General features: G+C 40.0%; 1 protein-coding gene across 2 annotated transcripts in view; it reads left to right on the top strand.

The window, feature by feature from the left end:
* Positions 1–2,583: 2,583 nt before the first annotated feature.
* The window catches only part of ptprz1b (protein tyrosine phosphatase receptor type Z1b), a 73,473-nt gene continuing 50,655 nt past the window's right edge, over positions 2,584–25,401 (top strand). For both annotated transcript variants that reach the window (XM_085435916.1, XM_085435915.1), the window contains exon 1: positions 2,584–2,966. In XM_085435916.1, the coding sequence (XP_085292042.1) occupies positions 2,903–2,966 (64 nt within the window). In that variant the 5' untranslated portion in view covers positions 2,584–2,902. The remainder of the gene's footprint in view (positions 2,967–25,401) is intronic.

Raw genomic sequence — 25,401 nt, 5'->3', positions numbered from 1 at the left:
TTTTGTCAAACTGGTTTATTTATGTTAAAAACTACTTCTCTGTGGGTAACCTAAATGAGCTCCTGTCAGGTTATTGACCTTGTTCCAGTCGTGATGTGAATGCACAGTGAGAGTGAGGAAAGAGAGCAAACACGTAATCCATAATCCATAGCTGCCTGTGTGCACTGGAAACAGAATCAGCTTTACTCAGTAACAGGATGTGAGAAAGCTCTGGATGCTTTTGCAGGAGGCCTTCATCAGGCTGCAACTGTCAGAGGAGACCGTGTGTGGGTCTGACATGTTTGTTATCAGATGATTTGATTCATTTACCCCTCTTTTCTTACACTCATGTTACAGGCTTTGACTATAAAAGGTAATGTTTGTGCGGTTTGAATGAGACTCGGTGAGAGAAGATTCCCTCCGAAGCTTAACTTTTCTATTCGTGTGAGTAATTACACAAACTGAGGGTCCAATCAGCATGTTTTCCACAGACAACACTCCCGTTCTTTCACAAACATGCATGCACCTTTACTCTTATGTGCCGGCAGCACGGACGCCAGAGGGGATATTGTAACAAGCATCCGAAAAAATGTTGGTCCAACAAGTGAGATGAGGCTCCGGCCTGAGTTAAGGGGGGGATTAGCTCTCTTAATTTATGCTAATGAATGCACACAGAGCAACAAGAGCTGTGTGTTATTGTGTGACTGATGCCTGTCTCACAGACACACAAAAACTCCTGAATCCATCAGTCCACAACCAACTACAGCCAAAACTCTCTACCATCACCCTGTTTCCTCTGTGGGACTGCGCTGGCTCGGCTGCTTCCACATTCTTGTTTTTGTTATTTGTTTCTGCTTCAGCTCAGCAGACTGTCGTCATTTCTCTGCTTAGCTGCGCAAATTCAAGTTGGTTTTTTGTTGTTGTTGTTTTTTTAAAGGTCACCACCTGATGTCCGTCTGTGACATTAGAGCTATTTGAAGTAACCTGCTTTTGTTTTTGGTTGATATTTCTGTGACATCACAGCTGTCTAAATTGCCTGTGGGGACGCTTAGCCCATGAAAAGCCATGCTCATTTCCTATCAATGGGTTTCCTATCACAAACACACACCACAACCTTTCGACTATTTTTGTAATAATGAAGGCTGGAGGGAAGTCCCACAAACAGACACGAGAACAAAAAGGATTGAAATAAAAATGAGCCTTTAATGGCTGTGAGAAACATCCAGGAGCAACAAAGTCTAATAACTGAAGAAACCATAAATCCAAAAAGTAAACAGAATGGAGCAAAGGGATGAATCCTAAAGGAATGATGTTCAGCACACAAGGGAGCATGCACAGATAAACCAAACCGAGACAGGAAACCTCACAACATTCAATCACCCAAACAGAAATCTAGACTTAATAATAAATACAGTTCCAAAACACCACAAAATCTGTGGGCCAGGAAAACTTTTGGCACTCGTGGTATGTTGTGTAAATCATATAGGTTTGATCCTGGAGAAAAGAAGGCTGGATGCAGCCCAAATACCCATACTGTGTACCAGTGACTAAAGCCCAGATGTAGCCCACATCTCCAGGTTTCATTGGGTCACAAAAACTGTGCAAAAGCCGCCATCCCTAATTTCTTTATATTTTGCTTCCAAGGATCCAGACTGTCTTGGAATTTTTTAAAGCAGCCTTGAGTGGCAGTTTTTCAGATTTCTAAAGAACTTTCAAAGATTTTCTTTGGACATTGTCTGCTTTTTCATTCACTGCAGTCTTGTATGTGACCATTTTTAGTATAATTTCTTTCTTGTTTGTTAAACTACTTAACACTTACCTATGAATCAGTAATGCATTGAAAGGGTCGTAACTGAAGGGATGAACAACTTTTGTGTCTGCACAAATTAGACACATAGTAAAGAACCAATTTTCCATTTCTTTCACCAAATCTATGAAAAATAACAAAGATGACAGAGTTTGACAGGGATAAAGTATTATTTTTGCATGAACAAGGTGATTCCTAAAGAGATATTAGCCAAAAACTTGGTTTAACATGGCATGGTGTGCAGTGTGTCATTACAAAATTTCTTGACGTGTGGAGGACATGAACCGTACCTGAAAATTATAAGAAAGTTCGCATAAGAGAGTCGAGGCTGTGTCACCAAATATTGACTTTTGAGCTTGTGAGAATTGTACAAACTCGGTTTTTGTTATATATGCAGTATTTGACTGAATATTTCAGTAAATCACTGCAGCTATTTCCATTTTTAGCCAAATATGAAGAAATGAGGCTCAAGAATTTTGCACAATATTGTGTAAGGGATGAAAAAAATCAATAAAGTGAGCTATGCAGTGAGAAATGAGTGTGTCACTACAGCACTGTAACATTAGAGAGCACAGGTACAGTTACTGCATATCCTTGTCATTCCCACAGTGCCACATATTACCAAGATCTCATTGGGTAGATAGGAGGAATACTGTATTATGTGTTGTACTGCCGCCCTGGGATATAAGAGCCTGATCACAGTCGCATGCCACACACACACACACACACACACACACACACACACACACACACACACACACACACACACACACACACATAATGTCCCTACTACCATAAGGAATTTCGCAGGAGCGAAACAGTGATTTCCATTAATGGCAGTGGGCGGCGCGCGCGCACAGCTCGTCTCTTACTGCGATGTACATGCGCGTCCGTAATCGTCCAACCAGCCAGCGAGCCCGCACTCCTCAAATCAGACCCAGCCGAACCAACCCGAGCCGAACTACAACGATCCGAATCGACATCCCCGCCAGCGCAGTCCAAGGCTGGAGAGACGGAATGATGACCTCTTAACGCATCTTTTACGCACTCGACCCGCTGTCCGTCCCTTAAAAGCTCACATTCCGCCTGTTTGCGCTTGATTCGCGTGCTGAGATCATGGACACAGCACTTCTAAGGACCCATATTATCTTCTCTCTGCTTCTCCTTTTCATCCAAATAGGTAAGAAACTGAGGAGGAAAATGATAAGAATCCCAATTTAAGTGATTGTGGTGGCTGACAAGTGATGCCGTGAATGTTTCTGAACGCCGTTTAAAGACCGAGCGGTGGGTCCGTGTTATTCCCCCGGAATATTCGGCACACTTTCAGCCCGTGTTTCCAAATGTGCAATCGGTGGAAAAGACAGAAGGATTACACATGTTGCCGCTGGCTTCTCGGGGTTTCAGGATTGTTGTTTCAGAGGAAGCGTGCGCAGTGCATGCAGCGGTTTCCCTGATCATGCTTTAGACGTGTTGAAGCGTTTTCAAAGACAAGTTGAAGAGTGAATGAAATGTGATGCTCGCTGTGAGCGCGCTCGGTGTTTGATGTTTTATTTGGTGAACGCTCGCGGTCTTCTAAACGCATCTGAGAAGATAAATATTAATCAACATTTTCAGTGACATGACGGGATTCCACTGGGCTTTCTCTGAGTCACAAACATGTAGATACAATCTACATTTTCATTTAAATTGGAAGACGCGGGAATCCATATGAAAGCTTAATGTTTAGCACATTGTGGTTTAAGTACGGTTCTATATAATGTTTGAAAGTACTTTTTGGTTTGGCTGCTGAATTCACGCCTTTAACATTTACTCACCTCAGTTATTATTTTTTGACCTTGTTGGCTCATTTTAACCTCACCTTAATAGCTTGTTGATGCCAAATCACAGATACTCATTCGTGTATTGAAATTGGTACAGATTTGCGTAACAGGTGGGGAAGAAACTGTGAATTCTGTGTATCCTGACTGCAAACACATTACCAACGACTAATAACTGGAATACATAAGCATCCGATCTGTTCAGATTTCATCAAAACCAGATTAGTGGCAGTTCCAAGATCTAGCCCCCTCATGGAGCAAAGCCAAGTTACATGAATTAAAGCGAACAGTGTAGCTTTAGATGGTAACTTTCGTTCACTGTGAAATATATTATAGTAGTAAATTGATGCTGAAATATAACCAATATGGCATATCTAAGTGTTATCATAAAACCTGAGGCAAACAGTAAAATTGAAGTGGCCCCAGGAGGGATTTTCCTGGCACAGAGTCAGGAATTTTTCAACAAGAGTTCAAAAGTGAAGAATGAAATGAAGACGTTTCTAAATTTGCTGAGGTGCTCTTTGAACTACTTAGAGGGACGCCTGCCAATCTCAACCAGCTTCTGTCTGAAGCTGGTTGAAAAACGTTGATTTTGACCTCATAACAAACAGTCAGTTGTTCAAGGTTGAGTCTTAATGAGGTTATCCAACTGATTTTTATTCAATCGGCTGTTCAAAAGGCAGAATCCCATGACGGTCCAGTTATTAAGCCGAGATCAGACGGTTTCAAACGTTTTCACGTCCCGAAACACAAACCTGTCTGCTCCCATTTGATGAGATTTTCTCTGATGACATCCTTTCTTTTTTTTTCCTTCTTTTAATTTGATAAACTCTAAATTTGTACAGAAATAGATGCATCATGATAGATGGTACGAGGGAGGGAAGATACCTGAAATCTTCCTCTACTACATGGTTGATTGGTTGGATGGTTGAATTCAATAATAGCAGTGCAATTGCTATTGCTCTCATGTCAAGAAAAAAAAAGAAGAAGAGGATCAGAATCTGCATAAATTCCACCGGCCTTTAACTCCTTCCACCACCTGCTGTCACCACAGGGTAAAGGCCATATCTTAATTAAATGGAGATGCTCGGAATAAAGAGATCTGTGCATCTGAGATTTGGTGTGATCGGCTGAGATCATTTTCTACTGAACTTTAGAGGAGTTCCTTTCTAAGAAAAGCCTTTGCACGGTCAAAGTTTGAGATGAAGTTGTTGGCGTCCACTTGTTGTTGATTCTCTTTGCAATTATCTGATGCAGTTTGGTCCATTGCTTTTTGAATGTTTATGTGAAAGCTTATGTTTTCAGATACATAGTGAGAGAAATATTGTCTCCCCTCTCTCGAGGAAGCACAGCGTCTCCCCCCACCATCTGTCTCCCAATATGCCTGGACACCACACAACATCACACACATTTTCTTGCTCAGCGAACACAGTCCTTTTTGCTGCGCCTTATGCTTTTTAACAGCACAGTCTCCATACAGCGTACATCTGACTTCTCAGTGTGTATCACACCTGCTGCCTTTCATGCTCTATCTGCAGTTTAGCAGGAAGGAGAGGATGTGAGCTTGTGTTCCCTTTTGGATACAACATTTTGGCTTTGTACATATGAAGAACCAAGTGTTTGGAAACCCCCATAACATGGAGTTTTAGTATCCTGTGATCCTGCTGGTTAGAGATTTAAACCTAATCTGATTCAGCTCAGCATGGTGGTTGTCTCCTCTGGTGCTCTTACCACTTCACAGCACTCTGGGCTTCGCTCAGCTCACACGTTAAACTCAGCTTTCCAAACACAACACCTTGTAGCTGATGCTTTTTTCCCCAGCTTGGTTCTGCAGTTGGTTGCGCGGTACCACCAATCATTTTGTATTGAGTTTAGCTCTAGTGTTGAGCTTGGAAATAGTAGCAAAGGCACTGTGGCTGTAATAGATTTGGCAGTGCATGACAGATAGTTAGATGGAGTGAGACAGAAACAGGCTGCATGCTATTGATCAGTGTGTGTGTGTGTGTTTGATCTGTGAGTGTAGTGTGTACTAATCTCATCAAAATTCCTCTGATCATCAGATGAATTTCATGAAGCCCCCTGTGCAGAAAATCTGAGCATTACAGCACCATGCACTGTCATCTCTGAAGTGTTCAGCGAATTGTACGGTGTGCTTGTGAGATACCATCTGGCTGGCCAGTGCACTCTGGGAATTTGAACCAAAGGGGTTGCATCCGGTGACATAAGGATAGGATGCCTGATGGTGTAATAGTAATTGGCTACAAAATATTGGCACGTACATCCTGGCACCCCTAGTGAACTGAGCATGCTCCATGTGTAAACACATCAATTATATAAAAGAAGCAGTCGAATCAGTCAAATAGATGGTAATGCACAATAGACGTGTCTCTTCTGTAACAGTTAGATTTAAAATTTTTACTTTTAAATGAGATCTGTTGCCTTTTTTCCTTTTTTTTAATATACATTATAGAATATTTATTGCTATGGTGGTTGATGCTCATATTAGATATGGTCGAAGACTCTAATAAGAGGTTTATAGAGAATATAATACATAAACTGATACATACAGTGCATACGACTGTCCCTGTGTCCCTTCAGTTTGAATGAAGACACCACCTTGTCTCCAAACTGTTGCCAACTGCTCACTGAGCCATAAGGAAACTTGAAAAAGTGAGATCCAAACCAGAAACGGAGAATGTTTTCCTTCAATGTAAAAGCTGTGCCTTATCAGTGCAACCAACACGTTTCAGAAGGTGCAACAACCAATTGCTAACCAGCAGGACAATGCCCATTTTTTGCTGGTGACCGGAGTTTGCCAAGGGGTTGTGATCATTCTCTTGGGCTCTGTGACAAGTCTAAGAATTAAGAATGAATGAAAATTAGTTCTTTAAGCGAACTTTAAAATCAACCATATTGACATTAAATCTGTTACTTTATCAATCTTCGTAGGCAAATTGAACACCACGATAAGCTGTGCAGGTTCGTAGCTTAGCAAAGTCGTACTAAAACATTTGACAGATTTTCCAGCGCCGTGTAGCACATAAATCGTTTCGAGGTCAGTAAACACAACCAGAATTCATACATAAGGCACACGGGATTATAAGCTGCACTGTCGATTTTCAGAAAAATCAAAGGATTGATTTTAAGTGTGCCGTATTTTCCAAAAAACACGGCAATAACGACGGCCCGCTAGCATGTTCTACCAAAAATAGTGCTTTGTTGTGTATCTGACGGACGAAAGCCAAACCAGTTCCACACCACTGAAGTTGCAGCATTTTTACAAACCAATTCTGGTTCATCCGTTTCACTCAACGATCCGCTTTCGCCCTTCTCATTCTCCATCGCCGCCATGCTTTTTCCACCATGTGCGTATGAAAACAAAGGCACTGCGCATTTACCCATATCACGATATTTCATTTTCTTATCGTTGCCCAACATTATACCGTGAATGGTATGATATGGCCCAGCCTTAAATTAAATCATGACAGACAATGCACGTTTTCAGCTTTAATTTGAAGGGTTTTACAAAAGTAATGGATTCATTGTTAAGGATTGCAGCCATTCTTGTACACAGAGAGCCATTTGCAGAGGCTCAACAGTAATTGGACAAGCAAACATAATTTTAAATATAAAGATTATTTTTAATACCTGGGCCTAAATTCTATGCAGTGAGTGACTGCCTGAAGTCACATACACATAACATGCTTCCCTTGAGATGCTCTGCTGTGTCTTTACTACAGCTGCCTTCAGTTGCTGTTTTTTTTGTGGGTCTCTCTGCCTTTAGTTTTGTCTTCAGTAACTGAAGCATGCTCCCTTGGGTCAAGATCAGGTGACTGCTGTGGTCATTCAAGAATATCCCATTTCTTTGGCATGAAAAGTTTCTGGGTTGCTTTTGCATTATGTTTTGGGTCAGTATCCATTTTCACTGTGAAGCATTGTCTGGTTAGTTTTGGAGATCAGTTTTGACTAAATCTGAACAGAAAGTACACCCTGTACACTTCACAGGCCATCCTTCTGCTCCTATCAGTAGTCATATCATATACACATTAGCCGAGCCATTCCTGCACGTGCCATAATACTGCTTTGGATCATGAGCTGTTCCTTTCCTTCCTTCATACCTTTCTCTTCCAAACATACTGGTTTAAGTTACAAGTCTTAATTTTATCTCTCCAACGAACCAATTACAATGAGATACTTCCCTTCTGTTCTTGACAATGTGACATTGGAAATAACTCTGTGATCATCCACTTTGTCCTCTGTGGCATTAGGCCTTTTGGTGTTGCCCGTACATGCCTTCTTTTTAAGAATATAGAATACATTAGCCAACTTCTACATTTTTATTTTCTGCTCTCTCTTTGGTAGGTTTATTTTGTTTTTTTCAGCCTAATGATGGCCTCCCTCACTCACATGGACATATCTTTGAACTTCATTGTTCCAGCAAACAGTTACTGAATGCAGGTTCAGCACTTCGAGTCAACTAATACAACTACTACAGTGCTTTTGTAAAACCCTTGAATTAAAGCTGCACCCAAATCAAATCTTGAATGTTTGATTTAAAATTCACTGTGGTGATGAACAAAGAAATAATTACACACATTCAAAAAAAAGAAAGAAATTTCACTGTCCAACAACTTACAGACCTAAATGAATAAAAATTTAAACTAATAAATGTATTTATGTTGATAATTTCATTTATTTGCACATACTATACTATAAGCTCTGCCTGATTTTACTTTCAGGTTCACTGCTTGTGCAGTGATGTCAATAGTGGGCAAAACTGAACTGAATTGAGCAGATCGACCTCTTAGATTGCTCTGTTGTCACTGATTACAGAGCCATTGTAGGGTCTTCACCTGACAAAATAATGTTAATATAATGTGGTGCTACATAAATGAAATTGAATCAAACTGAAAATTAAAAATGAACTTGGATATCCAATGTATCTATTTGAGGCAATGTTAAAGGATACCTCATAGAAAAATCAGGTCACTGCCTAATTTAAAAATCCAGAACCCTCTGAGCGTTTTAGTTGGTGTCAGCATCAACATAACATAGAAGTACTACATATTTCTATTTCGGAGCCCTGCTGTTTTGTACATAGGATTGCATTTAAGATAAAGTCTGTTTGTCAGTCTCCATCTACCTTTAACTCCATACTTAAGATGAGATTATGTGCGCACTAATTTACACACATGCACACACACATTCATACACACGTGTGCAGGCTGGTGGAGTCAAGCTTGGTCAACCAACGAAATAAAAATCTTCACTGAGGGAAATAAATCTTGTTAGAAAGATTTTCCAAAGCCTTCTTAACTGTCTGGCATTTGGGATTTAAAAAAAAGTGTATATATATATATATATATATATATATATATATATATATATATATATATATATATAAAATCTGATTTCTTTTTTTCTTGACAACACACTGGGGAGAGGATGATATTGCATTAAAAAAAAAGATTCATTCTGAAAGTTGAGGAATCTATTAACATTTCTGTGTTCTGCAGACTTTGTACAGCAAATCGTATTGAAAGCCAAACTTGAATGTTGAGTATACATGCAGAGGTAGGAAGAACTGTCCGTAGCCACTGCTGGGTTGGTGTTGCTAAAAACCACAGCTGTTGCACTGAATAATTGATTGGCTGCTTTCTACTTTGATAATTTTTCTTCCTGCCCTCTGTTTTTCCCCACTCATGCAGCTACTTTTCTGTCTGGCCCCTCCATCTAAAGCATTATACTCGTAAGTGCTCTTATTCTTTAATCCACTCAGACGCATTCTGCTGCGACTGTGACAGCGCTTGGTCATGGCTATTTTAGAGCTGGTCTGTGCCACGAGGACTTACGGATCTCTTTGATACTGAGCGGCCTGAACAGGAAACTCAGCTCAATGAATTGCTTATGTCAGTCAGACCTTTCTTTTTTTTTTCACAAATTACTTTGGTTGCTGTTGTCAGTTGTGATTTAAAAATGCATAAAGTGTCAAAGATAAAAGGGCATCAAAACCTGCACAAAGAGGTAGTGGGAATGATTGAGGATTTAAAAAAAACAAAAAAAACCAACTTAGTTTCTATATTTTAAAAATAAACTTTAGTCAGTTTTCTCTCGCAGTTTAGTTTCGTTTTTAATCAGTGTTTAATTTTCAGTTGTCTCATTCCGATTCACTGTTTCAGTTGGTTATGTTCCTAATAAGGTCATGGTTTAGGCTTAAATGCATCTGTGGCGGCAAACATATACAGTGGGGCAAAAAAGTATTTAGTCAGCCACCGATTGTGCAAGTTCCCCCACCTAAAATGATGACAGAGGTCAGTAATTTGCACCAGAGGTACACTTCAACTGTGAGAGACAGAATGTGAAAAAAAAATCCATGAATCCACATGGTAGGATTTGTAAAGAATTTATTCGTAAATCAGGGTGGAAAATAAGTATTTGGTCAATAACAAAAATACAACTCAATACTTTGTAACATAACCTTTGTTGGCAATAACAGAGGTCAAACGTTTACTATAGGTCTTTACCAGGTTTGCACACACAGTAGCTGGTATTTTGGCCCATTCCTCCATGCAGATCTTCTCGAGAGCAGTGATGTTTTGGGGCTGTCGCCGAGCAACACGGACTTTCAACTCCCGCCACAGATTTTCTATGGGGTTGAGGTCTGGAGACTGGCTAGGCCACTCCAGGACTTTCAAATGCTTCTTACGGAGCCACTCCTTTGTTGCCCGGGCGGTGTGTTTTGGATCATTGTCATGTTGGAAGACCCAGCCTCGTTTCATCTTCAAAGTTCTCACTGATGGAAGGAGGTTTTGGCTCAAAATCTCACGATACATGGCCCCATTCATTCTGTCCTTAACACGGATCAGTCGTCCTGTCCCCTTGGCAGAAAAACAGCCCCATAGCATGATGTTTCCACCCCCATGCTTCACAGTAGGTATGGTGTTCTTGGGATGCAACTCAGTATTCTTCTTCCTCCAAACACGACGAGTTGAGTTTATACCAAAAAGTTCTACTTTGGTTTCATCTGACCACATGACATTCTCCCAATCCTCTGCTGTATCATCCATGTGCTCTCTGGCAAACTTCAGACGGGCCTGGACATGCACTGGCTTCAGCAGCGGAACACGTCTGGCACTGCGGGATTTGATTCCCTGCCGTTGTAGTGTGTTACTGATGGTGACCTTTGTTACTTTGGTCCCAGCTCTCTGCAGGTCATTCACCAGGTCCCCCCGTGTGGTTCTGGGATCTTTGCTCACCGTTTTCATGATCATTTTGACCCCACGGGATGAGATCTTGCGTGGAGCCCCAGATCGAGGGAGATTATCAGTGGTCTTGTATGTCTTCCATTTTCTGATGATTGCTCCCACAGTTGATTTTTTCACACCAAGCTGCTTGCCTATTGTAGATTCACTCTTCCCAGTCTGGTGCAGGTCTACAATACTTTTCCTGGTGTCCTTCGAAAGCTCTTTGGTCTTGGCCATGGCGGAGTTTGGAGTCTGACTGTTTGAGGCTGTGGACAGGTGTCTTTTATACAGATGATGAGTTCAAACAGGTGCCATTCATACAGGTAACGAGTGGGGGACAGAAAAGCTTCTTACAGAAGAAGTTACAGGTCTGTGAGAGCCAGAGATTTTCCTTGTTTGAGGTGACCAAATACTTATTTTCCACCCTAATTTACGAATAAATTCTTTACAAATCCTACCATGTGAATTCATGGATTTTCTTTTCACATTCTGTCTCTCACAGTTGAAGTGTACCTCTGGTGCAAATTACTGACCTCTGTCATCATTTTAAGTGGGGGAACTTGCACAATCGGTGGCTGACTAAATACTTTTTTGCCCCACTGTAGCTGGGAAGTCACCAACCTTCTGATTTGTAGCTGACCGGCTTCACTAATAAACTCCAGCCCCTTCCAAGAAGTATGACCTGTAGCGACCTTAGTGAAACTTAGTTTGCTGGGGAAGTGACTCTATGCAGAGGTGAAAGTCTTCTTTCACCAGATATCTTCAGTTGTCTGGTGTTATGGCAACTCTGACCTCAGCTAGTAATGCTACATTTCTCCGTGGCTTTGGCAGTGTTTGTAACGTGGTGGAGGATCAACATTTCATTAATGTTTCTATGAATTCTCTGAAAACCATGCAACACAATGCTGATAACATAAGACGAGTTCTGGTTACCAACTAGAAAAGCCTTCAGTGCTCTTCAGTTTTTCAATGATCTCCTCTTTTGCTACAACTGATACTGGCAACATCAGCACTACCTCTTTAGAACCTGGGATTGGATTCATCATGCCTGAAATACAACCATCCAGCTGCCTTGCACTGGCCCAGCAATGTGTGGTTAAATGTTTCTCTGAGAAATAAGATGCCCGGCTTTCTTGTGTGGTATCTAGATGCTAGGTGACTTGGAGAGTAAGAGAAGTTCAAACCCATGTTACTTTGTCACTTCACAGCAACTGGCCGTCACAGACTTGAAATGGTGGTAAATTTGTCTTCACCATTTAGTGCTTTAAGTCTGAAAATGTCCAGGAGCTGATAAGAGGATGAAGATAAGGATCAGAGGAGTTTGCATCTAAAAAGGCCAATGTCTGGATAAGAGGGGACAAAAGGTGAAAAGGAGAGGAAGAGAGTAACTAAGCCAGTGAAACCAGTGCTCAGATATACAATGCCAATGCCAATGCTCTCTCTGTGGTCTCTCCAGTTGAGAAAGTCTGTCTGAAGTTACAGCAGCTGACAATGGCCGTCTGTCTCTGTCTCTGCCCACATACAAAAGCTACTGTTGTTGTTTTTTTTTGGTTTTTTTAAGAGGCTGGCACAAGGACCAAGGCTTCTGGAGAGGGAGTACCTTTCTAGTATGTTTCTGTACTTCTGAACTCACACAATCACACTTTTAGGACAGTTCTTAGTTAGATAATTGAATAAAGTTAAGCTTTATGCTAAAGTGTAATTCAGACTTGACTTTTATTTAAATACCAATTTATATCTTTAGTTATGTGTGCTGCTGATAGACCTATAACTGCAAATACTTTTGTTTGGCATCTTAGACCTATATCAGAGGTTAGACTGACCATGACAGCACAGTATTGTTTTTTTTTTTTATTGACAACAAAAATTTCAGATGTAAAGAAAATGGAATAATGGATAAAATAATATGTGACACTGAAATTAATCAGTATATTAATTGTTTGTTGCACCCCTTTATTCCTCAGTTGCTTTAATTTGAGCTATATGATTTGGAACATACAAGGTCTTAAATAATCAAATCCAATTTGAGCCGACTGTTAATTTGATTTGGCGCCGTAAAAATAAAATTGAATTTAATTGAATAATGCAGAAAGGTGACAACCAGGACAGACCTACAACATCCAGAGCCTTAAGGAAGTCGGGGCACCCCAGGGCCCTGGCACTGAGCAAAAAAGTGGTTGTATTGAAAGTTAAAGGAGATTTAGCTTTTACTTTTTCAAGCACAAAATTCAGAGAGGGGAAGAGTAGAGGTTGAGTGAATTTGAGCAGAGCATTAAGTTTTTTTTTCTCCAGTGGGAACGTTCATTAAGTTGCTGCTGCTGTGACCAATGAGTTTTTTGAAAGTTGATTAACCCCCACCAGCCAGCCACCCCATTAGTCACACATGCTTGCGTGCACATAGAGATTCTTGAATCGAAAGATTTGGGTGAGCTCTTGGAGCAGTCTCCCCTATATTTGTGTGCTTGAACACTTTTTCAACAGCCCTTGAATACCTTTGTATACGTGCATAAATACAAATGTATATGTGTAGGGATTGTTTTTGAAGTCTGTAAGTGTATCCATGTGTTTTTGTGTTGCTATTCCAGCCTATGTGTGTTTGTGTGTGAGCGCTTTCTGCTAAACAGGAGAAGAATTGGGGGCGTGATCCTGCCCTGAAAAATAGAGAGGAGAGGGGATGGTTTTGTATCCATGGAGATAGAGAGAGTCAGAGTAGGAAGCCGACAGGAAGTCAGGGTGTTCAGCACGCCATCAGGGGCTCTTCCGTTGTCATGACGCTGTGAACTGTTGTCATGGGAACTCTGCTGATTGAGGCTGAATGCTTATGGAAAGCATGCTGAATAGACTCTACAATGAGTCTCGACACTTGTTGATAGGGAAGTTTTTCCACAATTACGCTTTAAGGAATCACCAGATGAACAAGACTGTGCGATGTTGTTGGTCTGTGTCGTAACATAACGTAAGATTTAACCAACCTAGAGCAGAAAATTCTCAGAGAAAACAAAACAGCCTTCAAGAAGCCATATGTTTTTTTCCTTGTGTCCTTTTTGTGCATTCAGATTTGTTAGCTTTCCTCGAGTAAACAAATCTTGCAGATCCTAGGAAATCTTCAAGATGATCTTTGTTTAAAACCACAAACAGATGTATCAGTGTGCAACCTGGCCCCACTAAACTACAGACTACTAATCGCATATTCCAAACACACACACACACACACGCGCATATCCAAAGATGCTGTGTGGTATTTTCTCAGTTTGTGCCAAGCAGATGGAAATGGTACATCTCACTGCTCTAATGGGCAGATTAGTGAGACGCACACACATGGACGCACAAAGCTCGCTGATGACTAAGGTGGACATGTACACAACAGTAACCACAACACATAACCAGTGGGAACACGGGAATTGGGTTGAAACATTAAGCACGGACATGCACACGCACACACACACACACACACACACACACACACACACACACACACACACACACACACACACACACACACACACACACACACACAGATAAACAGTTGTGCGTGCCAACTGGCTGCTTTCCTTCAGTCCACTGCGCTCCTTCCTGCATACATATGTGTGTCCTAGATGTCGCCTCACATCACTCATTCGTTACTGGTAATACGTGTGTCATGGCTTATTTAATCTCCTTTGATAATTGTGTGTTCACCTCATTTGACTAAGAAAATGATCTGACACGTACTCACATGTGTATGTGTGCCAGAGAGAGAGAGCATATGCTTTCATGTGCTGCATTTATTCATAGGCTTTGGATAAGAAGGCTCCTGTCTGACCTGCTAGTTTGATTTTTATCTAGGAGAAAAAATTTGAGGTCAGTCCCCTGCAGGGCCTCTGCTACTCACAGTTCATCAGAAATATCCCAGCTGCAGGCTAAAAGTGGAGAGAACATGCTCATTCATCTTCTTAACATCTGGCTTTAACCCAAGGCTGGGATCTTTTTTTCAGAGTTTAACACTATAGCTTTATGAGCTTACCTCATTTAACTTAGAAGATTATACTGAAGCCCAATGAACAAGACAAGAGCTCTCTCAATCCTAATTTAATAGAACAGGAAGATAATAAAGTACTGTATATAAATAAATATACTGTATATCAAAGATGGATCCAGCCAGAGTGGTGATCCCCGCTGATTTGAAAGCTATTTCTCTTAATCTCAAGTTTGCCATTGAGGTCATTAGATTATTATTTTTTTAACTAGATATGATCATATATGTCTGAGACAGTAGTGCTGGGGGGGTTATTAGCTAATGCTAGCCTGGCTTAGTTAGCAATAGTGATATTTAATTGGATGCACAATAATAAGTTTTAAAAAAAGAATTTTATTTTTGGGAATATCGTATAGTTGACTCCTTACAGTGTTTTTCAGCAGCTACAACTAAACGCCGAAAAGGATTAGAAAGCATCCACCTGTCGATCAAATTGGCTACACTCCTCCTGTGCCCATCTTCAATTCAATTCAATTCACTATATATCGCCAAATCACAACAACGGTCACCTCAAGGCGCTTTATATTGTAAGGTAGACCCTACAATAATACATACAGAGAAAAACCCAACAATCATATGACGCCCTATGAGCAAGCACTTTGGCGACAGTGGGAAGGAAAAACTGCCTTTTAACAGGAAGAAACCTCCGGCAGAACCAGGCTCAGGGAGGGGCGGGGCCATCTGAGCCTACATCTAAAATATTCCAGGAATTGTTTACAAAAAATCTTAACAGAATAACAGAAAAATACAGCAAGAGGACACCTGCTCATTAATTTTTACTGTTGTGGTAATTGCTGCTCTCTGGACACTGCCTACATATGATATTGTCATTCAATTTATTGTGTGCAGTAAACAAGAATATTGCACAGGCGAAAGAAAATGTTTAACTCAATGCAACTCTGATTACATTACTAACTCCTGCTGCCAGTGTGGGGATTCCCTTATAGTACAGTCCGCACCCTGAAACACACTAAAGCTTTTGTCCCATGGAGACCCAGCAGCCACTTTTGAGTTGTCAGGCGGTGTGTAGATGAAACTGGTTAAAGCTGAGAAGAGTTTTAAATTACAGAACAAGCTTGGTTTTATTAGATTTTCATGGAGCCAAATGGCAGGAAAGGAATATGTGATACCTCATCTGGCTGGACATAGTCGGGTGTCAACGCTCTGTGTGTGTGTGTATGTGTGTCTGCATATGTGTCTTTTAACCCTCCCTTTCCCAGCTGTTCAAGACAGGGCCCCATATTTTCATGGTCACCTCTAAACCAGTCACATGCACACGCATACACACACTTTCTCACAAAGCTTATTTCTTTGCCTCTTTCAGAACAGCTGGAGTGCAAGACAGTCCACATGCTCTGTTACACACACACACAGAGTGCAATGATAGGCTTTTGTGATAAGGTTTTATATTGCGCTTTTAATGTCGTTGACTCTCTGCGGAACAATGTTTGGTTTGTTTAGCACACAGAAACAATATCCTCCATTTTATATGGAGCCTAATCTCTTAAACTCATAACCTGCACTGGTGGACTTTATTCTGAGGTTTCATTCTTTCAGGTGGACATAGATATATGTGAGACATCTTAAACACAGCAACACACAGAAAGACCAGAAAAGGTCCCAGAACTAGGCAAAACTGGGCAAAATCTGCATTTTATCTATAAGTAATTAAATTACTGGGATTTTATTAGATGGACAGTTTAATAAATGATGTTCATTGAACCATTTAATGGATATTTAATTAGACTTGTAAATAACAGGGTGCTTGTGGTACAACCAACATTTAAGCTGTCTCTTGTTTAAATCTTCGTTCTGTTTAACCATCCTGCTAATGGACCTGTGCATAGTTTCCAGTATGACACACAGGAAATCAGACCGAGGCTGATAGAGTACGATAAGGAAACAGACATAGTGAGACGGTGAGAGATGACATGCATACTAATTTAACCAGCTGATGGCTAACACAGCTGAGTGCTATATAAGTTATAAGATGGCCCCTGGTGGTATGTGCCTGTGTGCGTTTGTGTGTGTGTTTGGGCTTGTGTTTCTGACGCTGAGGTCAACAGGTGTCACGTTTTATGTGACGCGGATGTAGTGTGTTCATCAGAGATCCGTCAGGGCAGTTTTTGTCACTGCGTCCTTTCACTTAGCAGTGTTCAGTTTATGGTTGAATGCCTCAATTTGGCTTTGGATGTTGGTTTGACACTCAGGTCAAATTTAAGATGAATGTAAGATTAACAAAAAGAGGCGACTCTCCCCCTTTTTGTATAGTTTGTCTGTATTCAGGGGCCAGTCTAGTTTGCTATCTAGTGGTAAAACTAGATATTTAGATTTTGTTACCACTTCTATGTCCAACCCACAAACTTTCACAGGGTGGAGACGAGCTCTGAATTTTTGCAAATCTACTATTGTGTCCTTCTTCTTAGAGTTGTTCAGTATGATGTAGTTTATTAAATGAGCCAACAGTTACATCTCAGACTCTACAGGCCTCTGTTAACATCCTAAATGTTCAAGTTCTTGACAGAACAATTAGAAAAAGATGAAAAAATTAAAGCGTGTTTGGAAGGGTTGCCAGGAGAAAGCCTCTTCTCTTCAAAAACATAAAAGCGCGGCTTATGGTTTGTAAGGATGTATCTAGAGAAACCACAAGACCTTTGGAATAATGAGGTTTGGACACAAAGGGCCAGAGTTAATATGTTTGGCCATAATGGCTAACACCAAACACAGCATATCTGCAGAAACACTTCATAACAACTGTCAAGCACGGGGGTGGATGTGTGATGATTTGGGCATGTCGTGCAGCTACAGGACCTGGACATCTCACAGTCATTGAGTCAATCATAAACTTTTCTATGAGTTAAATGTGAGGTCATCTGTCAACAGCTAAACCTTGCTTGGGGTCATGCACGAGAACAATAATCTGAAGCAGTAAATTTACAACAGAATGGCTGAAAAATAAAAGAATAAAATGTTGCAATGACCCAATCAAAGTCCAGACTTTGACCTGACTTAACAAAGCTATGCTTAAACTGAAGCGAGAGAGCCTGACAAAGCCACGTGAGAATGATTATTTTGAGTTTTTATTTCCAGGCAGTTCTACAAGCTACTGCATTTTTTTAACAGTCTATTTCTGCATTTTGATTTAGTTTTTGTTAGATAAATAGTGACACAGTGGAATTCATCATGTTTTGTTGTTCACTAAAGCTTTGGATGTTTATTTAAAAAAGTCTTCATTTATCTTACAGCAGACAAATATGATGCCTCGCAGCTTGAAGGTTTTGAGTTTTCTTTCTGTGTGAAATTTGCATGTTCTCGCTGTGCCAGTACATGCCAGCCTATTTGTGGAGCCTAAATTGGCTGCAGCGGTGGATGTGAGCAATAGCAGGCTGTCTCCTTGTGTTAGTCCTGTTATGGTTTGATGACCTGTCCAGGGTGTACCCCATCTCTTTCACAATGTCAGCTGGGATGAGCTTCAGCCCTCTGTAACCCTAGTTAGATAAGCAATGGTCTGAAAAAAAATCTATTTTAGTGGATGTCTCTTTAGGGTCCCCTTTCCTAAAAGCTCCCTGTCTGCTTACTGTAAGCCTTTGTTGGAATCATTTCAGAAAAACTAACAATCTAAGTATCATAGATTTCTGCTTGAAAATGGTCTCTGTACAAATTAGATCCATTTACATGTATTATTAACATTGTAACATTGTAACATCGTACATACAATTGAATTCACATATGATTTTTACCAGGCTTCAAAGTAAACCCCTTATAAATGAATACATTCACAGGACCTCACAGACACCTTTCCCTCTGTGGGTGAACACATGTGGGCTTCCTGTTGGAGTGCTGAGACTCATTTAAGAGGACAACAGTAATAACATCTACCATTAAAAATCAGTGTGTGTTGGTGTAAACATAGCAGCCTATTCCCTCATCTCAGGAGTCGGGCTAAATCTCCCCCAGGAGTCATGTAATCCAACACGGTGCTATTCATTAGTGTTCAGCTGGGACAGCTTCGCTTTTCCTTAATCTAATAACAGTGAGAAGGTTTCAATGAATCATTCCCGCAGCATCTCCATCCCCCCACCGCAGCCTTCACCAGAAGAAAACCAATGCTATTGCTGTATAAATCTAATAAAAACAACCAAAAAACAAGTGACATATCAGTTTAATTCAGTGAATGAGAAATCCAGTGATCCAAAACTAATGTAGGTTCACAAACTGCAACACTAAAATTCTTTGCCTAAACATCAATTCTTGATTTAATTTGGTAAGTTCACGTCCCTGCTCTGGGCAGAGGGGGATTGGTAACTAAAGAAGGAGAAAAGGTCACGGTCAAATATGTAGACTGAAACAGTAAATTTCAGCACTTCATCACCAAATCACGTCTGGAATGAATCAGTGTTGATGTAATGAAATTCGAGAGGTAGCACTAACCCGTCAGGGTGATGGGCGCAGGAGGTAACAGTTTCATGACCTTTGCCTTTGTGATCTTTGTCCCCTTTTCCATTTAAAAGTTGTTTTTTAAATTTTGTCTACAAGAAAAGTGGCACTGTAAATTAAAAATGCACCTACTACTAATACCTGCTATTTAATTTAAGAAACGTGGTTGTGTGATGCTATTTTATTTTTTATTTTTTTTAAGGAAAATAGTTTTTCCCAACCAGCTGATACACATGTGAAAACGAAGGATCTTTTGTGCTTATATGCATGAGTGTTGCTCTGATAACAAATTATCCTCACTGACTGACACGTCAGTGTAGTCAGTGTCGTCAGTGTCAAGTGCCTGTTCCACGCCTTTCAGTCAGGATTTCATTCATCTTAATTACTTTCATTTATCACAGGACATCAGTTACTTCTGGATGCCCTTGATGCAGGTATCAGATAGTAGCCGTGTGATTGTTTGACAGTGAAACATTGTTGGAGCGCTGCATGTCCTTTGACTTTCCTGTCTAAATAAAACACCGTTCATAGAAAGTCTTCTTTCTGCAGCAGTCTCTTAAAATTTTAATATCAGGAAATCTGATAAAGCAGATAAAGTGCAGATGGGTGGAATAATACAGTGATTCAGCTGTGAGCTTTATGCATGGCCAGCCTGTAGCAGTGAAAGCCCATCAGTCTCCGCTATGCTCTTAAAGCAGAGAGCACCAGTGTCTTTTTGCTCCTGGCTTTTCACTGTCTCGTCATCTCTTCCCTCAAGTAGTGTCTAAAAACTGACTGACAGCCACAGACCAAATGTGGCTTTGTGGCTCTTGTGGCTAGCTCCTGCTGTAGCTATGAAACCTATCTGTGTGATCCAAAATGTCCACAAACCCCCCAATATATGCCTTATCTTATCTGCTAAAAGCTTCAACTTTACAGTTTTTGCACTGGAAAAACCCCCAAAAGTTTCCACATGTGTGCATTTCAGCATAACGTATTCATTACTGATAACAAAAGGTATTTTCGTTAGCAGTGCTGCATGTGTACTTATAACTTGCAGTGAAGACAGTAGTAACCCTGGACAATATGTGCATGTTGTGCAGAGAGTTGGGACTTGTGTGTAAATGGTGTTTTGTAAACTTTACATGAGGGGGGAAAGGAGGGGCAAGAGGTCTAGGCAGGGTGGCACATACCTCTTCAGTGAAGTAAGTAAGTATGAAAATCCTCTATATGTAAAAGGAGTCAATAAAATATCAGCAAAACACTTTAAAACTATTTATTATACCATTATCTCTTCTAAGGAAACTAAGAACATTTTTAGGTAGGTAGGTTTAGACAGTTAGTTTTTTCAAGTATTTAAGGACGTAAAAGTTGGAGTTGCTGAACAGAAAAAAAGTTTATTTTTAAGGATTCTTCACTAAACTGAGAAACACTTTTGAAAAAATCTCTTAGGATTCAACAAGCCACTGTTGTAAAGGAACATCATGAGCTCAGGCAGTATACCTGAAGCTGCTGGTTCCTGTTCATGGAGAGTTTTGTCTCTTTCTCTGCCAGCTCTTTTAAGAGAATGCTTGTCTTGGTTTCCTCCTTCTGGTCTTCCATCTACATTTGTCCTGCTGAGCAGTATTCTCTTAAAGGGCAGCACTCTGGAAAAGCACCTGTGAGAACCTTTTCATTGTCTAATTTTGAGAAATCTTTTCCTGCTTTACCAGCATCATTTCACATGCAGGGCACTGCCAGCATAACGTGCATCCACAAAGTAATCACAGCGCTTCACTTGTTCCACATTTTGTCATTTTTTCAGTCTTATTCCAAAATGAATTTTATATGAAAATTTCACCTCAAAATTCTACATACAATACCCCATAATGTCAAAATAAAAAAAGTTTGCTTGAAATTCTTACAACTATATATAAAAAAAACAAAAAACAAAACAAAAATGTAACGTAAGCATTCACAGTCTTTGCTTTAGACTTTGTTGAAGCACTCTTGGCAGCAATCACTGCCTCGAGACGTTTTGAGTATGGTACCACAAGCTTGGCACACCTATTTTCGGGCAGCTTCTCCCTTTTGTCTTTGCAGAACCTCTAAAGCTCCATCAGTGTCTCTTTTCCTGCAAAATATATGAGTTTAGCCAAGATTAAGCCGCTCCACAATACAGCCAGTGTCCAGAAAAGTACAGTGCACTTACATTGTAAGATTGTGATTTTTCATCAAATTACCAAGAAAGTACTCAGCACTCACAGTACTTACGCAAATATAATTTGTGGATCCCTTTATGGAAAATACCTGAACTTTTGCAGTACTTAAACGTACTCATAATCTACCTAAACTACTTAGGCATTATTCAAAATTTGTTACAATCAAGTTATTTTTTTGGTTTCTTTAAAAAACTTGATTTGTTACCCATTATTCCAGTATGCCTACCTTTAAGTATTAGTAGATACTGTAATTTTAAATAAAATACATACAGAAATTTCCTTTAATTACTTGGGAATTACACTCTTAGTCACAGGCTGTATTATGAAGTGAAAAACGTGCTAAGTTTGCTGTGTTCATTCGTGAATTCCTGTCACTTGAGTTAGAGAAGACTTGATACAGTTATTATTAAGTTTCTCCTGAAAGTTGCTGTATTTTCTGTCCCATAGTAAACTAAGGTTTTGTCTTTTGATTAAGCAGAAAACCGTTTTTATTGTGAGAAAGGACATGAATTCATAACTGCACAGCGGGTCATGGATGTCTAATCAAGTGTCGTCTCAGTGATCACATGGGAAGGAAATACTGCTGAGATGCATTTATTCTGCATTTTCATTCAATTCTGAATATTTGTTTTCCACGCATTGCCCATGGCAGTTCTCCGGTTCTCCTGTTTTTCTCCAAAGAAATACTTCAAATCCCTTTTCAGATGGAAATTTAATTCTAGAAAAAAAACCCTTGAAAATCCAAGTTTACCAAAGAGCATTACCAAATTAGATTGCGCATAGTGTGACGTTAATGAAGTCATTATTAAAGCTCCAGCTGACTCCATTCATTTCTCCTCAGTGCTTTTCTTCGCTCCTTGTAGACACATAATACACATCTAAAGTTATTGTGACTACATGGACCATAATAATTCACAGATACAGATCTGGTTGTAGTTTTCTTCACTTGACCATACACCTAAATACACATCATTTCTCATTCTTGCAGTACAGGCAATATGCAGGGTAATACACGCATTAACTACATACATTTCCAAATGTAGTGGATTCATCGGTGACTGTGGGACTGGATTCACGTAAAAGCGATGAAGCACAGTAAAGGAAGTGCGGATTCATGTTTTTTTGTTTGTTTTTGTGGATTGAAGCATAAGTCACTGTTCAGATATTTCCAGAACCCTTTTTCCCTCAAAATGTTTTCTGTTTTTAACTCTTCAGCCAGCTAGTTAGCAGTGAGCTGTCTGTAAACTCCAAAAAGAGAGAGAAGAAAGCAACGATTCTTTTATTTTTTCCCCTTAATTCACTTATGGGGTAAAAACGCGGAAGAAGCAACAATGAGTCAGACAAGTGTAAAATACATTACATCCCCCTGTGGCTGATTCTCTGTCAGCATTTGTTGAATATTCATTAGGAAGGAGTTTTAACAGATGATACAGAAAGGATTTGTGGCAGCGTTGCATTAAATATATTTGGTGTTTGAACAACACAAGTGCATATGTCACATGTGCAGTAATTTACCCAGTGTTTCTATCCTGCTGCTTTATGCAGTAAACAATGGGATTATTCTTGAGCCGCACGGACAGATTTAACGTTGTGGATATGATGGTTGTTGTCCGTGACCTAAATCTGACTCTGCGCAGGGCTTTCATCTTCCTGGAGGACAGGTTTTCTGTATTTTTGCACACAGTAAAAGATCAAAGAAAGAGAAGATGGTTTCTTATAGTCCTCTTATTTTTTATTTATTCATGTTGTTTTTGACACAAACCTTTCAGATTCTATGTTGCAGTCTGGACTGTCATGGAGCCCCCTGCTGCTCTCTTTGTGGGGTTCAGTGTAGCAACAGGCTTGTTGGACCACACGTAAAGATAGACATCTTTGCAGTTTTGATTAACAGAAATGCGAAGATTTTTTTTTATAATGTTGTTGACATTATTATCCAGCTGAGATTACCCTTGTGCCATGAATAGAAATGATTAGGAAATACACTTGATAGTACTCACTCAGCTCTCCTAAAAACCAACCAACCAAGTTAAGAAAATAAATTCACATGCAGTCGATTCTTTCATTAAATACCTTTCATTACCGAACCCTGTTTGAAGTAGGAAGGAAAACTAAAGCAGAGAAAAAGATTGGTATGCAGAATGTGAAAATAGAAAGCAAGAGTCTGAACTAGATTTAGCACAAGGAAGAGAGCGTTGTGCGTTTTTATGTTGTTACACTGTGATAATAGAAGAGAGGGTGGTTATGGAAGGGCACAAAGCTGTTAGCAAATGTACAGCTAGTGGAATTATTAGCTATGCAAGCAGCACTTCCACAGATAAACTGAAGCTGCGACACCATTCATCATCGTGTCCTCATCTGTCCCAGAGTGAAAGTTACTGCCGTGATAGATAGCTCTATGAATGTGTGTTTGTGTGCGCGTGTATGCTAACAGAATTACAGTTACTTCCTGCGCTCTACAAAGTCATCTCTTGTTTAGTGATACTCTTTTATTTCATTTGCATCACATACTTAGTTAAAAAGATGGAAAATGTTATTTAGATTTGCTATCATTCGTTACATTTGCCAAGAAAAGTTGTAATATGTACATTGTTGCAATTTATCACCTGCACCCTTTTCTTTTATCTTTGTTGGACTTGTAAAGCTGTGTTTAACATGGGTGTATACACATAAATGGCAACCAACAGAGTCCAAATGAAGAACGGCTGTTAAGAAAGACAGATTTACTTTTACTGCCAAGACTGTTTCTTTACGGCGACAATTCAATTTTAGCTGGTGCGGAAACTGAACTGTTTAATTTTCAGTTATTACAACTTACAATGTTTCATTCATCATCAAAGCAGGCAAATTTACACGGATTCATTTGCAAAAACACAGGTAACTAAAGTCGGCCTGTACATGCGAATATATATTTCTCACCGTGCCATGATTATTCTGTTTAGATTTTAACAAAAATTATAAAAGAAGTGATTGAATTTTATTATTTTAGTTTAATAATTTCATAAATACTACCAAAGCATGGTGTTATTGTGCAATCGTATCATAATCATAATAAACATCCAAATTATCATAAATTATTGTTGTCAGGTTGCTGATCCCTGTGTCAGAGAATAGTTTAACAGTCAGAGGAGCATGATGAGCTCAAGTGGCAGAAAATGGGAAGAAGGAATTATTTCATTAATTAAACCCATCCAGCAAAGACAGATTGTTACTCAAGGCTACACACAGGTCATTTTGATGAAAAATAGAGATGTTTTGATTCAGTATAGAATTCATTTGTTGGTTTGTTTAATTAAGACATCAAAAGGCTCTGGACTGGACTACCCAGGATATAGAATATGTTTATTGTAAACCACCTAACCTGCATTCATTGCAAACATAAATTAAAAACATGTCTATTTATATTCCTGGTTATGAATTGTAACTTTGAAACTATTGTATTTCATGGGAAGTACAGTGTGAGGTGGGATGTTGTCACTTTGGAAAAAATGGTAAATGATCTGTATAGCGCTTTTCTAGTCCCTAAGGACCCCAAAGTCCTTTACACAACCAGTCATCCACCCATTCACACACTGGTGATGGCAGCTACATTGTAGCCACAGCCACCCTGGGGCGCACTGACAGAGGCGAGGCTGCCGGACACTGGCGCCACCGGGCCCTCTGACCACCACCAGTAGGCAACGGGTGAAGTGTCTTGCCCAAGGACACAACAACCGAGACTGTCCAAGCCGGGGCTCGAACCGGCAACCTTCCGATTACAAGGCAAACTCCCAACTCTTGAGCCACGATCGCCCCAGAACTATATATTACATTACGTTCAATACATTGCAAATTTGTAATGATGAAATCTGTCACGTGTGGGCCTTAAAAGGTAGTTTCTGGTGTGAGTGGCATTTCAAACACCTTGACCAAGATTTTATTTTGC

This window comes from Copadichromis virginalis, linkage group LG17, assembly GCF_057382275.1.
Source record: "Copadichromis virginalis isolate Kocher_CV1m ecotype Utaka linkage group LG17, C_Virginalis_male_GT1.1, whole genome shotgun sequence".
Lineage (NCBI taxonomy): Eukaryota > Metazoa > Chordata > Actinopteri > Cichliformes > Cichlidae > Copadichromis > Copadichromis virginalis.
The sequence above is the reverse complement of the archived record's forward strand: the minus strand, read 5'-3'. Positions and strand labels throughout refer to the sequence as shown.